The sequence below is a fragment of the Calidris pugnax genome, unplaced genomic scaffold, assembly GCF_001431845.1.
Source record: "Calidris pugnax isolate Ruff unplaced genomic scaffold, ASM143184v1 scaffold51, whole genome shotgun sequence".
In the NCBI taxonomy this organism is placed as follows: domain Eukaryota; kingdom Metazoa; phylum Chordata; class Aves; order Charadriiformes; family Scolopacidae; genus Calidris; species Calidris pugnax.
In genome coordinates, this window is record NW_015090797.1 from 4,866,797 (window position 1) to 4,881,920 (window position 15,124).

At 42.7% G+C, this 15,124-nt stretch overlaps 1 protein-coding gene across 2 annotated transcripts in view; it reads left to right on the forward strand.

The window, feature by feature from the left end:
- The window catches only part of MAPRE2 (microtubule associated protein RP/EB family member 2), a 106,984-nt gene extending 92,920 nt beyond the window's left edge, over window positions 1–14,064 (forward strand). For both annotated transcript variants that reach the window (XM_014936972.1, XM_014936973.1), the window contains 3 exons: window positions 1,072–1,211; window positions 5,623–5,781; window positions 12,789–14,064. In XM_014936972.1, the coding sequence (XP_014792458.1) occupies window positions 1,072–1,211; window positions 5,623–5,781; window positions 12,789–12,860 (371 nt within the window). In that variant the 3' untranslated portion in view covers window positions 12,861–14,064. The remainder of the gene's footprint in view (window positions 1–1,071; window positions 1,212–5,622; window positions 5,782–12,788) is intronic.
- The last annotated feature ends 1,060 nt before the right edge of the window (window positions 14,065–15,124 follow it).

A 15,124-nucleotide genomic window follows, 5' to 3' on the forward strand; every position in this document is an offset into this window, starting at 1 on the left:
CCTGCTCTGGCAGGGGGGTTGGACTAAATGATCTCCAGAGGTCCCTTCCAACCCCATGTGATTCTGTGAATAATTTGTAGTGTGTCATAAATAAAATAATCTTATGGGAGGAGTGGTTGGGGATGTGTGCGAGGGAAGGTGACTGCTGAGAAAGCTGGGACAAATCCCTGTGGAATTGGTGAACTGCTAGCCCAGAGCTAAGGAGAAGGCTGTGAGTCAGAGTCCAGCACTGGTGGGAGCCAAGGCAAGGTGGACTGCTGTGAGCCGGGCACCCGTGGACGGGGGCTGAGCAACTAAACCAAATGAATACTGACGAGAAGGGGAAAGATGGGGAGGCAGAGTAAGGTGTGAGGAGCTGGCTGTGAAGGCACTGCAGAACCTTTCACACAAACCTTCCTCTGCTTTGGGCATTTGTGTGCCACAGGCATTATGGAGGAGTACCTATGCATGCTTGTGAGTTGCCTCTTTTGCTGGTGAAGATGATGTTCCTCCATATTCTGGCAGATTTGCGGCGCAAATAATGAAAGACAAATAGCAAAACTGAAGCAGATCAAAACTCATCTCTTGGTCACTATGGCAACTGTGGGTTCACTGATGGATTTAATTCTGCGTGCACTGTCTGAATGTCAATGCCCTTGTCGCGGGGATGGTTTACACTTGAAAATGAGGAAAGCACAGTTTAGCTGAGGTTTTCACATCTGTCTTTCTCCAGGGGAATTGAGGATAGATCTGCGCGTTAAATATTGGGCTGGAGGAATGGTCTGTTAACGGCGTATTTTTTGAAGCTGAAAGCTGCTGACAGCTAAGGGAACCTTATAGTCTTAGTCTGATGTTTATTTACTTTCAGAGTTGCTTCACTCTCAGTAGCAAACTCAAAGTAAAACTGCTAGGAAATGTGGTTTTTATTTTTCCAAGGTATAGCAACACTGGAACTTCTTCCACTGTCACTTTGAAGTACCAGAGAGAATGGCTGTCTGTAAAACGAATACTTTTGTTTCCATACCAGGTTAATAGGAATGTATTTATCATGGGAATAAATCTTGATTGTTTTGTATTTCTTGTACTTTTCAGGCGCTGCTAAATCCAGTCCAGCTTCTAAACCAGGATCAACACCTTCTCGCCCATCTTCAGCAAAAAAAGCTGCACCAAGCAGCTCAGCATCCAAATCAGATAAAGATTTGGAAACTCAAGTCATACAGCTCAGCGAACAGGTAAATATGCTTTAGGCATAAATTAGGGGCATTCATTGTCACAGGCAGTCATGAAATCTAATATTGCCCTCTGTTGAATGATGCTCTCCAGAATTATGAGGGCACAAAAGATTGAAGTAGCTCAGCTGGGAAGAAAAAAGTGATTTATTGTTAAAAATAACATCTGACAGATGACTGGTATTCACCAGTATTTTTAAAAGGTGGTCTTAGGAATGACAGGTAAGTCTTGCTGAAGTATGATAATTTTGTTAGATTTTGATAAATATCTTTTATTTCACTTGGGCGGGAAAAATCCCAGTAGTGTCTTTGTTCTTGTGTATTAAAAATTTGAAATAAATCATTTTTATGTGTCGCTGTGAGGAAAACTAGCCTGTTTGTAATACCAAGGTGTTAGAGATCTGAAGCTGAATTGAGACTAGCTCATTGCACTCTGCTTCCTGGAGGGAAGGCACTAAGAAGGTAAAATGCCTTTTTCGTTTAAAAATGTGATCTACCTTTGTGAGAATACTTAGTTACAATATAAGTAATGTTCTGAAAGCTTCATAATTTCTTTAATGTTATGAATGTAAGGGCTTAATTTTCATGTATGCTATGGAGCTTTACATCACACTGTCATCCCTGGACATGCAAGCAATGTCTGCGGTGCATGTGAATAAATATCTGCATCTGGCTCAAGAATGTGCCGTCAGAATGGTGTAAATGCTACTAATATCAGTGAGGCATGATCCCTGCATTTGTCCTGGACAAGGGAAAATGGAAAGGAAAAACCTCATATTTTACAGTCTGAGCTGCCTGGCAGCTGCATTCAGGAAGAAGTCGTTATTCTGGATCAAGTATAATTTTCCAAAATTAAGGGCATTTAATTTTCAGACTTTCGTTGACCTGAACAACAAAGATTTCCCTTTGCTGAGGCACTGTTTGCAAATTCTTGGTTACTGTTATGCACTTAAAGGTGGTGGATGTATAGCCGCATCCTAAACGTGGCATACTGCAGTTTCAGGGTATAATTTTGAGCAGTAGAGAGCACAGCAGGGTCCCCAGACTTCCAAATGGGCTTTTGGTTGTTGCTGTAACAGAAAAGTTTTTATATGTTGCATAATGAATGCATGTATATATATTTTTCATGGACTTTGTTTTTTTTACTCAATGTGAGAGTGGAGTCCAAACATCAGCTTAACGCAACTTAAACCATGACATTTGTATTCAGAAGCTGGAATGTGTTTGCTTCAGCAGGGAGAGTTGGTTGGGATCTGAGCAACATAAAAATATTTGATCTTTACTAAAATAGGCAGCCACTATCACATCCACTGCTAATGTATTCCTAGCACATTCCACATGTGAAAACCTTAAGCTTTACATACAAATAACCCTGAGGCAAAACTGATGATTTTCCCCCATGACCGAAGAGGAGAAGAAATTTTGAGGATTTGGAAAGTTGGTGTTTTATTAGCTAGTTTTTAAGAGACCTCTTCTTGCTAGAAAGGTCTGCAAGGATTTGTTTTTTAATGCTGGCAGCGTTTGGTATTTCATTTCCCACTAATGGTTACTTGTGCACACTGGGCATATCACGCAAGCCAAAAAAGCTATGCTGCAAGCAGCTCTGAGCCAGGTTTTTCAAACCCCCACTCTGAACATGCTGGAAGAGCCAAGTTGCCCATTTTTTGCTACTGTCCGGCAACCTGGGAGATGAGGGCAGCAGCCACTTTTAGCCCTTTGCTCTCTTGATCATGACTAAGAAAAGGTGAATGGCGTCTGTGGATATCGAAGGCCTATGTGGCTGTAATGGATTTTTTTCCAGCCCTTTCATGGGTGGCAGCTGAGGGAGACTGAAACATCTAAACTTCCATGCAATTTGTAGTGGAAAAATTTTAGTGGGGCCGTCCATACGCTATATTTTACCGTGGTGTTGCTTAATGAGCTATTGGCAATGATCACAAGCCATCTATAACATTTGCTATTTAAATGGCTCCCAACAATCTTAAAGCTTCTCTTAAAACGGCCTTAGCTATGGAGTTGGTCTGTACTAGTAAATTGAACACTTCCAAGGAATGTCACTGTGCCCTGGAACTTGATTGCCCATAGCACAATAATGGTCCCTGCTGTGGTTTTGACCTGTGCCAGCTAACACTCCCCCAAAGAGCCTGAGTGCAGTTAAGGAGACAACACAGACCAGGGACCATTAGATATGGAGAATGGTCCCAGGAACCATTAACTGTATGATAGTATACACAAAGCTTCTGAAAATAGCACCATCTTGGCTGCTCGTCTATCGTATACACTTAATCTTCAGCCTGGTTCTGCAGTGCTGTGAGTTCTCCTACCACCAGTAAGTGCCACCAGAGAAAAGAGTGGTTGGTAAGAAGTGTTGCCTTTGCACCCATTCCCTGTATTGCAGAGGGATGCCTCTGGTCCAGAAACAGAGCATGGGAGTTAACGTGCACTGTTGCTCAAACAGGATTAGCCTTGGGGCATGTTTATAGCTGGGAAAATAGTGGTAATTACCTGAAGAGAAACAAATTAATATGTCACGGACAAGTAGCTGATATGTAACTGAAGAAAGGCGTAGCTGGTTTGGTTATAACAGTATTTACCATATACTGTAGTTAATTAACTGTGTGCATATATGAAAATGTTAATGATGCTGTTTCTTAAAAAGGAGTGAATGTATAGAAGGATAGCAGGAGAAAATGCCTTCATAGTAACTAGGTCAGAAGGGACAGAGACAGCCTGGGCTGTTGGCTGCCAATGTTTCAGCTGAAGTTTGTTGTTTTCCCAAGCTCTAGCAAGCAGAGCAAGAGATCTGGAAGCAGTTACATTCTCCTTCTGTCTGGATGCAGGTATTCCTCTCCAGGAATATGCTGCTGCAGTTCCAGAAGACACGTCTCAAATGTAAGGTCTTCATCTTTAGACCACAGCATTATAAACTCCTGTTCTATTTTGCTATTCCTACTTTCATGAATAAATAGTTAATTTTAAGGTGACTGGTCATTGTATCAATCATAGATTCAAACTGTCCAGGGAAGACTCTGCTGCTGGTCAGAAACAGGGTAGTACATGATTGAGATGCTCTGAGATCCAGCCCTGGTAACAGGTCAGATCTGCTGTCTGACACCTCTGAGAGTGCAACCAAAGGTCAGAAGAGGGCTTTGCTAGCTCAGCAGTTACGGGAAGATGAACTGATGGGATTTAGTAGGCTGTCAAAGCATTGTTTGAACTCTGCTGGTATTTCCACTAGTGGAAGGAATAAATTAGCTTTGCAGTAGAACTGGCAACACAGAACTGTATTGAATTATATCAGTTCACTGAAATGTAGCCTGCGATTTAATTTACTTAACATATTTTATTTAGAAAATGATTTGTATAATTGCAGGCCTTAAAATGTGGATGCTAATTTGACTGTAGTTTGGACATGATTGGGGTCACTGTGTTTACTGTAAGCAGCTCCATCCATGATTATTTCATTTGGTTGTTAACACTGCTGTCTTCCAAATTTGAGAGCCACTTACATGTTATCCTGATTGTGTATATCCCGTTGGACAGTAGTTTGCACTCCCAAAAAATAGTTCTTTTTAAATAAGTATGTGTTTATGTATATATATGTATAAAAATAGATTGCACCATCTGTCGTGTTTTATATGAAGCCTAATCATTAACAGCTCTGTTGCCCGAAATGATTTGCAGTGGTCCTGGTGGTGACATTGACACTGACAGTATAGCTTGAAGACTCTCGTGAACAAGGCTGCAAAGAGAAAGATACTTGGCATCTGAGAGAATTTGTTGATAGAAACAGCACATCAGTCAGAGCAGAGAGTCTCTGGTGCAGCCGCTCACAGCATCAAGGTGCCAAAAGGCAGGTCTCCAACAGCGTGGCAAGTGGGGAGGCAGAAAAGAGAAGAGCTGGAAAAAGCAACACAGCAGGACTCTCACTTGTGACTATAGGACCTTTTAATTTCTTAACTAATTTCCCTTTGGGAGCTTTTCTGCTAGATCTATGTATTTTTAGGCAAGGAGCTATTGTAGGTTTCCCAACAACTGCACATTAATCCAGACGAAAAAACGCAAGTACTGAGCTGAGAATTTTATTCATTACCATTACCTGACACTTCTGGCAGCTTTGTTAAAGCCAAGTCTTAATTAGCGCTGCTTCTTTGGGTCTTGATATAAAAGAGCACTGAAAAATTTGACCTTTAAGGATCAAGGTTAAGATGTATCCAAGAGGTGTAATGGGGGAGCCCAATTTAATGCTATCATGTAAGGTTCGATCCAGCACTTTAAAAGAAAAAGAGAACTTCATTTTAAGCGTCAAATTGAATATATATTTAAGATTGTTTCACATGCTGTATCTTAGACTGAGTTGTTTTGTTTGTAGTGCACCCCACAACTGATGCATCACATCTTGGTTTATGTGCAGGTACATTCATTAAAACTTGCACTTGAAGGCGTGGAGAAGGAAAGGGATTTCTACTTTGGCAAATTAAGGGAGATTGAACTTCTCTGCCAAGAACACGGGGGAGAGAATAATGACCTTGTCAATCGGCTAATGGAAGTCCTTTATGCTTCAGATGAACACGTAAGTTGAAGCTTAATGTCTTTTATTTAAACAAAAAAGCTTAATTTTGTTAAAAATTATTGTCACTGTATTGGGTTACTTCCTATATTTAGGTGAGCAGAACTTGTAGCTGCTAGGGTTTCTGTGCCTCTCCCCCCCAAAAAAAAGAGAATTTGTATTTGCAAAAAGCAGACTTCTGAGCTTGGAAAAGGCATTTAGGAGGCCAATTGCTTTCCACTGCTTCAGTGTAGGTTTTGTGCTCTATCTGTGCTGAAGTCGATCTAAAAGGGGAGAGTGTGTGTCAGTTTATAATTGATCTCATATGGTTCTGAGCCTTAGTTTTGTTTTTTCCTCTTCCACCTTTTTGTATAATCTTTTTTCTTTAACATGTTGAAAATCATAGAGGTGCTGTTCAATGTCTACAGCTGTGAGCATTCTCTAGCCCATGTGGCAGTGTTGTATTATGTACAGCACAGGTTGCCAAATACATAATTATATCTGCAGAGATAATGCTCTTTAACATTTTTTTAAAATGCTGTTGCTAGAGGCAAAATTCTTCCTTGTGCAAACCCAATAATCCTCTATTACCAAAATCTCAGAAATGTATTGTCTGCAAGATTAAGCAAGAATCTCATTGCATCTTAGACCTCGGCGCTGTAGACACTTAACAAAGCGAGAGGCTGCAAAGGGTGCTGGTTAAATTCCTCAGATACATTCAGGGATAATGATTCGGTGGAGATTTAGCTGAACTACTCCCATTCACGTTAACTAAATCCCTGTGTAGCACTGTACTGACGATTGACCCTTCGGTCTCCAGCGGATGATGGCTTTGGCTCCAGAGTGTGTGAGCATCAACCTAATCTCTCGGCAGCACGGTGGTACCGTAGGCTGTCTCCTCTCTATTCCCAGAAAGCTGTTGCAGCAGCAGCCAGCTGACTTAAAATTTTATATCAAAAGTGGTGCCGAAGCAACTACAAACTCGTGTGCTTGTCTAAAAAAGACTGGTAGAGCATAAATGAAAGTTAGGTGCAGCAGGGACAGGGGCTTGCCCCTGACAGAGGCCACTGCTCAGATGAGAAGTGACAGGGGAAAGAGGATTTGTTCAACGGTGCAGGGCGAGCGCTAGAGAGGAAAAGGACAAGGAAAACCATTATTTTAATGGGAATAAACAATAAGATGAATTTGCCAGGCACGTGATAACAGGCTAAAAGAATTACATGCATATAGTGGTCAGAGAAAATGTCTTTTAGATTCAAGAACAGTGATTTATTTATAAAGCAAAGCCAGAAAAATCCTTCTTCTTCCCATACCCCCTACCACATCTGTCTGGTCTGTTGGCTTGAATAGCAAGCGATTTCCCCGCCAAGGAATGCGTTTGTTGCTTTTCTTCCTGCAGTTTTCCTTACTGGCAGAACACGTTATAAAATCTTCTACTTCAGTTCCACATCCCAGTGTTTTATCTGCTTCCTCACCCAAGCCTTTCTCTGTTGACGGCTTCATCCGTGCCTGTGGGGGATCTACATACAACAACCTTTCCGTTACCTAAAACGTGTTTGCAGTTGGAGGCTGGGTATCTCACCTCAGCAGGAGAGTGCTGCTCCCACAGAGAAGAATACAGAGGCCATTCCCCACACAATATTATTATTTTTTTTTGTACTTTTTGGTGGGAGACTTAATCTCCTCATTTTCTGAGGTGCATTTCCTCCTCAGCTCAGCAGCTGGACTGAAATTTGCTGAGGAAAGACCCCAGTGCATTAGCACTGAACCAAAGACTCTGGTTCCTTTGGTGATGCAGATCCTGCCTGCGTTTTGTTTTCAGACTCTGCTGTCTCGTTGGCCTGCTTTGCCCTTCAGTTCTGGGTTTTTTTTCTCTCTGTAATGAATTTGTCCCAAGTTAAATTCTGTATCTTGCAGCATTTTTCAGGTTAATCCCTTGATAAACAGCAGTTTGGCTTTCCCAACTCCCAGATGGGAAATAGCCCAAATTCCCAAACCACAGGCAACTCCAGCATTCCTAGTTTCTTGCTAATGAGTTCATTGTAAATCCAGCTTAGATTTTTTATTTTTTTTTAAATCTCTTTCAGAGTGTCTTAAGTATACAGAGGCAAAGTGGAAAAAAAAAAGGATTACATTAATTTTCAGGATTTGTGATGTTTGTAAATGATACTGTGGCCATGAGGCTTTTCTTCAGGAAGGGAATGTGCAGTGATGCAGCTCTCACAGACTGCACAAGTGAGACCTTACCAAAGCCTTGTGCTTGAACATCCTGACTCACTTAAATTTGTTTTCAATTCATATTTCCAATAGCTGCTTGATAGCAATCTTGAACTCTTCCTACCTAGCTGTAATTTGACAGGCTTCTAGTATATTTGACATAGCATAGAGATCACGTCCTTTTTTCATACTAACTGTTCTTATTCAGAAGGGATGAGTCTCCCTTTATACTTAATTTTCTGTTATACCTGATTTAGTCCTTCCAAAAGAAAAAATAAGAATAAATAGTCCAGACAGCACTTCAGTGTCTGCTTGAACATCCTGACTCAAATTTGTTTTCAATTCATATTTCCAATAGCAGCTTGATAGCAATCTTGAACTCTTCCTACCTAGCTGTAATTTGACAGGCTTCTATCACAAGTGAGACCTTACCAAAGCCTTGTGCTTGAACATCCTGACTCACTTAAATTTGTTTTCAATTCATATTTCCAATAGCTGCTTGATAGCAATCTTGAACTCTTCCTACCTAGCTGTAATTTGACAGGCTTCTATTTGCCATAGCATAGAGATCACGTCCTTTTTTCATAGCTGCTTGATAGCAATCTTGAACTCTTCCTACCTAGCTGTAATTTGACAGGCTTCTAGTATATTTGACATAGCATAGAGATCACGTCCTTTTTATATACTAACTGTTCTTATTCAGAAGGGATGAGTCTCCCTTTATACTTAATTTTCTGTTATACCTGATTTAGTCCTTCCAAAAGAAAAAATAAGAATAAATAGTCCAGTATATTTGACATAGCATAGAGATCACGTCCTTTTTTCATACTAACTGTTCTTATTCAGAAGGGATGAGTCTCCCTTTATACTTAATTTTCTGTTATACCTGATTTAGTCCTTCCAAAAGAAAAAATAAGAATAAATAGTCCAGACAGCACTTCAGTGTCGCACCTTCCAGTAGCTCATAGGTGCTGTGTGAGCATTGTAGGCTGCTGGGTGAATTCGGTGTAGAATGATTCAGGATGCAAGTAAGAGTTTAATCCCTATAAAAAACATTCTTCGTAGGTTTAATTATTGTAGTATGGCATTGAAGAGATTTTTATCTGGATCACGTCATGGGAGGTGGATGTATGGATGTTAATTATTTTTTCAGGATTCCAAGCCATAATGTAGTTTCAACCGTATCTACATAGACTTCCATTTTGTTTATTCAGTAAAGGCTAAATTTTTAAGAATGATTTTTTTATTTTTAAATTATTATTGTCTTGATTTTGGTGAGTTTTTGAGTCTTGCAGCAAAAATATCAATCCATTTGGGTTCCTTGTTTTTAGAGGCTCTCTTTTCTCTTCCTTGTTAGGGTGATGTTTTAAATCTCGTCAATATGTCTTTGCTTATGCAAGAGAGTTGTTGTATCTGCTAGTGTCACTTAATATTCAGCTGGTCAGCCTGTAGTCCTTTGTCATTTCTAATTACAGATTGCTCATTTGTAATCCTACTTCTTCACCAAAAATGTCAAAGTTGACAGAGAACGGTGTTAAAGATAAATTTGGGTGGTGGGCAGAAGTGGCCCCTAGCACTTGTGCTATGACAGCTATAGACAGCATTGAGACCTCGGGTAGGATGAGCCACAAGAGGCTATGAGTCCAGTTAGGAAACCTGGAGCCACGTAGGTCTTGGCATAAAGCAAAAATGTAGGAAAGCTTTTGCTCTGCTACATAGGCTGCTTCTGGTTCAGTTCATGCAGAAGCTGGGTGGATTGCTGTTGTTTCAGCTATCAGTTGCTCAGCCCAAGCTTCCAAAGCAATTACTCAAATGCAGTTGGTTTTGTATCTTTCTGCTCGAGCAGCTACTACATCTGCTGCTGCTGCTTGTGGAAAAAGGCACCCACCCCGGCCCCCAGCAGCTGGTTTTCATAAAGCCTACCTCTTCAATCTATGGGCACACCTGAAGAGTTTGAGGCCAGATGTTTTGAAGGGTGAAAAGAGAGCACCTCTTGTTGTGGGAGACACAGATGACTATAGTCCTGTGATCCGAGCCAGAAATAAATGCTCTAAATAGATCTTCCCTTACTTCCCTTATTAGGGGATGCTATTCAAGGAGATTCCACAGTCCCAAGGTAATTGGGCATAGTTACTCTCATCTTTCCCATTTCATGTATATATACAAGCTTACATACTGAGAAGCACGTGTCCAGAACAACTTCTGAGGGAGTGACATCAGATTTACCCTTTCTGTCAAGGGTAAGCCTGGCAAGAGAGGAGCCACCACTCTTCTTCAGAGCTTCAGAGTAGGTTCCCAGGCCTCTCCCTGTGGTTAGAGGCTTTTCCTATTATATGCATGAAAGGCTGGCATGTATGTGACCTGTAAAACCTGCACGAGTGGGCTTTCTAATAGGTGTCTGTCATAAACTCTGCATACGTAGAGCCTATGGAACAGGTGTGTTCCAGAGCAGGTCACCTCAACGCATGAGGAGGGTCAGGACAGATGGGGTTAAGGGAAGGTGGCTCTCAGCAGCTAAACAAGCTTGGGTTTTCTCACCCCGTAGGGCAGGGTCAGGTTCTCACAGCTGTCAGCTTCTATCTGTGAAAATCCTGTTCTCACCAAGTCTTGCACCCTTGCAGCCCGGCACTGAAGTTGCCATTTTTTAGGTACTAAGCAAAAAGCTGTTTTGATGTGATGCACCCACTGTATGTAATGAGGGCATCGTTGGCCCCAAGGGAAGGTGTTAAACTGCAGTTCTCCTGACTGACCATGTGTGGCTTCTACCTGAAAATAGCACCCCAGGGACAGAAAGCTTGCTTTCCATTGGAATTTGGGTGTTTCTGTATGTGGCAAAGAGCTGGATATTTCCATTTTATCAGCAAGTGTTGGGAGCCTTATTCTCCTGTCCTTACCCTGTAGAAATATTTCACTGAATTTCACTGAATTTTTAGAGTTGGAAGGGACCATAGAGATCATCTAGTCCAACTCCCCTGCTGAAGCAGGATTGCCTAGAGCTAGAGCATGTTACTCAGGACTGCATCCAGGCGGGTTTTGAAAATCTCCAAAGAAGGGGACTCCACACCCTCCCTGGGCAGCCTGTTCCAGGGCTCCGTCACCCTCACCATGAAAAAGTTCTTCCTCATATTCAAGTGGAACCCTTTATGTTCCAAATATGAATCTTTTATTGCCAGAAGGGAATTTCCTTATGGCATAAGCTGCTCTGGAACTATTCTAGGAAAATTCAAATTATGGCCTCCCTTTTCTATTAATTTTTGCCTCCAATTGGGTAAGTTAGCAGTATCAATTTGTTCAAGTTTATTGTTCAAGCCGCACGTTTCCAACACAAGTTGCTGGGAGGCAGGTGAGCGCTGCAGAGGTCCCTCAGCAGTGATGCTGCCTTCTGAATGACACCTCAGTGTCTTGGAAAAGTGTTTTCCTTTGGCGCTGCCTCCAGCCGAGCTCCGCTGATGCAGGGAGTAGATGTGGGGGGTCTTTCCAGTGAACCGCGCTCCGGGATGACGGGAGCCACTTGAGAGAAGAGCTGTAAACGCAGCTGCGCTTCATGGGAATGCAGAGGTGATGCTCTAAGAGTCAGCCAGCCCTTTGGAGCTCTGATACATCCAGGCCCGTTGTCTCTAAATTGTTTAAATCTGGTATCACCATTGGTGAGGATCCAGCCTTCCTTTTGGTCAGGGATTCTTCTCTAAAGGGCAACGTATATTCAGAGAGACAGATGTGGAAAATGCTGTGCATAATGACTGTTTGCAAAAGGGATGTGTTTATTAGTGATCAGTGCTTTTAACAGTAGCTCTAGAAATCAGTGAATGCCGGACTCAATTTTTTCCTTTTCCCAAAGAAAATGTGTTTGCAAGTCTTCAGTAATATTTTGTGGATGCTGCTAAAAATCATCTTCGAACTTAGTTCTAGCATGGGTATGTTATTTTTGGGGAAGTAGTGTGTTTGCCCTCAAAAAGGAGGCTGGGTTTAATTTTTAAAGCAGGTGATAGCAAAAGCGTCATGTCCATTTAGCGATACAAACCTAGAGTGAAGATGGTGTGAAAACTCTAGCAGACAGGTCCAGAAATCCTTGGACAAACTGAAAATGGGAGGACATCAGGGTGCTGTGGTACAGCATCTAACTGTTGAGCGTCTCGCTGTCTCGCTAGTCAAAGTGGTCATTTACTGGAACAGTTAGCACTCTGTGATGTTAAAAACTGACACTTTTTCTGGGGGGGTATCAGTACTGCATACACTTTGATTAAACTGGGACTGTTTAGTATGAGGAAGAGGAGACTTAGGGGAGACCTCATCACTCTCTACAACTTCGTGAAAGGACACTGTAGAGAGGTTGGTGCTGGTCTCTTCTCACAGGTAATTAGTGACAGAACGAGAGGGAACGGCTTCAAGCTCCAACAGGGTAGGTTTAGACTGAACATTAGGAAAGAATTTTTCACCGAAAGAGTGGTCGGGCATTGGAACAGGCTGCCCAGGGAGGTGGTGGAGTCACCATCCCTGGCTGTGTTTAAGGGCCGTTTAGATGCAGTGCTAAGGGACATGGTGTAGGGGATGACTTTGTAGAGTAGGGGAGATGGTTGGACTCGGTGATCCCAAGGGTCTCTTCCAACCTAGACGATTCTATGATTCTGAACGCAAAGTAAATATGTTTTATTGTAATATCACAAGATGCTGCTTTTCTCAAGTAACTACAAAATGAGTCACATGCATGAAAATTAGAGGTTAAACTGTAGGCTACGGTGAGCCCTGTGGGTGGCAAAGTTACGTGAGGAACGATTTGCGCTGAAGAATGTTCTGGGGTCTCTTTGTCCCTGCAGGAGAGCCACACAGAAGAGCATGAAGGCGAAGAGCAGGTCCACGAACAGCCCCAGCAGCAGGAGGAGTACTGACTCACCCCGCGTCTCTGACAATTTTCGTTTTGTGTGAGAACTTTCTTCTGGAGAATGGAACATGTGTGGCCTCAAACTTGAAATCAGTTCACTCCCAGTCTGCCATTAACATTTCTGTACCATAGTGAGTGCCAGCCAACCACTGCATTCTGTACCCATACTTTGCCAAGATGCGTTTGCAGACGTCTTCTTTCAGTGTATCTTCCCGAGAGGTTGTAGGGCTACGTCTCCTACTGTACATCACTGCAACTTCACCACTTGGCTGCTTGAGATTTGTTCTGCTCTTTAAAAAAAAAAAAATATATATATATATTTATTTTTTTTTTCTTTTTAGTCTTAAGTATGATACACTTGTAACTTGTTCTAACATATTTATATTGGCATTTTGTGTGGCAAGAAGTACCGTACCACTAGCTGTGTCTCTCACTTTGTGGTGCTTTCGCGTTTTCTAGTACATCTGCATTGGGGCATAAATTCGGACAAACAATTGGAATAAAGGGATACAGTGGAAGTCATACTCAAACCATGACGATGAGGTGTGTTGTGGAGGAAAATGCTTGTGTTGCTCATGTTTATTCCTTTCCTGCCTTCACAAAATGGAAGGCAGAGCATCTGTTTCACTAGGAGATTTAATCCCCTGTGTTAGAAAGCTTGTTAGAAAGCTGCATGATATGTTTTTTGGCTTATTTTTGGGAGGAACAGACATCCACTTCAGTTTTTTTTTTGAAAACCCTCCCAGTTTTCTGACTAGTCAATAGACATTTCCCAGCTTTTCTTCCTTCCTGAGGAATCCGGTCCCAGCCTCCAGCTGTAGCTCTGCCTCCACAGAGCTCAAGTGCTGACGGAGGAGAGAAATCTCCTTGACACCAGCGTAGCTGCAGGACATGATCTCTGCTGTCATACTTGGCTTCCCACCCCTCAGAAAGAGGACAAAGTAGGGCAGCCGTTTCTTGTGCTATCCTTCCCCCCTCTGCTGCCCTGGCCATACAGGTATGGAAGACAGAAAATTTCCTCACTAGCATAAGGCATGGATTAAAAACAGCGACAGCAGGAGCCCTGAACCCCCCTGAGCTCCCTTTAAGTGGGTAGTGGACACCTCATAAGTGGTGAGGCTGCTTCCGAAGCATGGAGAGGTAATGAGGAGTCCTTCTGGAGGTAGAGCACACATCAGAGGGGGACCGGGTGACCGAGGGGCACAGAGCTGGTTCTGCACTTGGCTGCATTTCCTCACTAGTATAAGGCATGGAATAAAAAGAGTGACAGCAGTAGCCCTGAACCCCCCCGAGCTCCCTTTAAGTGGGCAGTGGACACCTCATGGGTGGTGAGGCTGCTTCCGAAGCATGGAGAGGTAATGAGGAGTCCTTCTGGAGGTAGAGCACACATCAGAGGGGGACCGGGTGACCGAGGGGCACAGAGCTGGTTCTGCACTTGGCTGACCTTCCTCTGGTGAGGCTGGCACAGTGCAGAACCACGTCTGCCCTGGAGATGTCTGCAGTGAGAGTGTTCCCTTCCAGTGCTGTCCCATCGCCCTGTTCTAAATGACAGCATTTTATAAACAGAGGTATCTTGAAGTGTATAAAGCATTCCTTGTTTTTCTCATAAAACTGTCCATCGTAGTCTCTCTGAAGATTTAATGCTTGGTATTCCTGGTCTCTCTCCTGATTTTCTTAATTCTGGATTGTAACGCTGATTTAGCAGGTACCTGGAAGTCCCACCCCAGTCAGCAGTCACTGAAAAACTCCAAAGCCTATTGAACAGCTCAATCATGGTAGACCTTCATGTGCTCCTAAAGCATCAGTCCCCAGCTGGCTCACACGCACGGGCGTGCACGGTTTTCTGTTCCTAATCAATCTTTAGCAGCTAAGTGGCTCTTAGTTAAACGTGAGATCCCTGCTGTCATCTTGCACCACAGGCAATATATAAAAAAAACCTCTTAAGCACTAGAACAGGTATTTCCAGTTCCTTGGTCGCTCCCCCTGCTCTGCAGAAGAGTCTGTGGACCCTGTGGGCTGCGAAGGTTGCCCAGCCCTGACTCCAGTGTTGACCTCAGGTCCTACCTGGTGATGGAGTGAAAGCCCTGCAGCCCGCGGGCCAGCGCTTTCCTTTCCCCTTCCCATTGGTTACCAATAAGGTCCGGTTTCTAAAAACGTGTATATTCCAAAACGAGTATTTCCAAGAATCACCACAAATGGAGGAATTGTCATTTCTGTTGTATTTGTGTTTATTAGAACATATGTACTTATTACAATTGTCATTGTAATAAA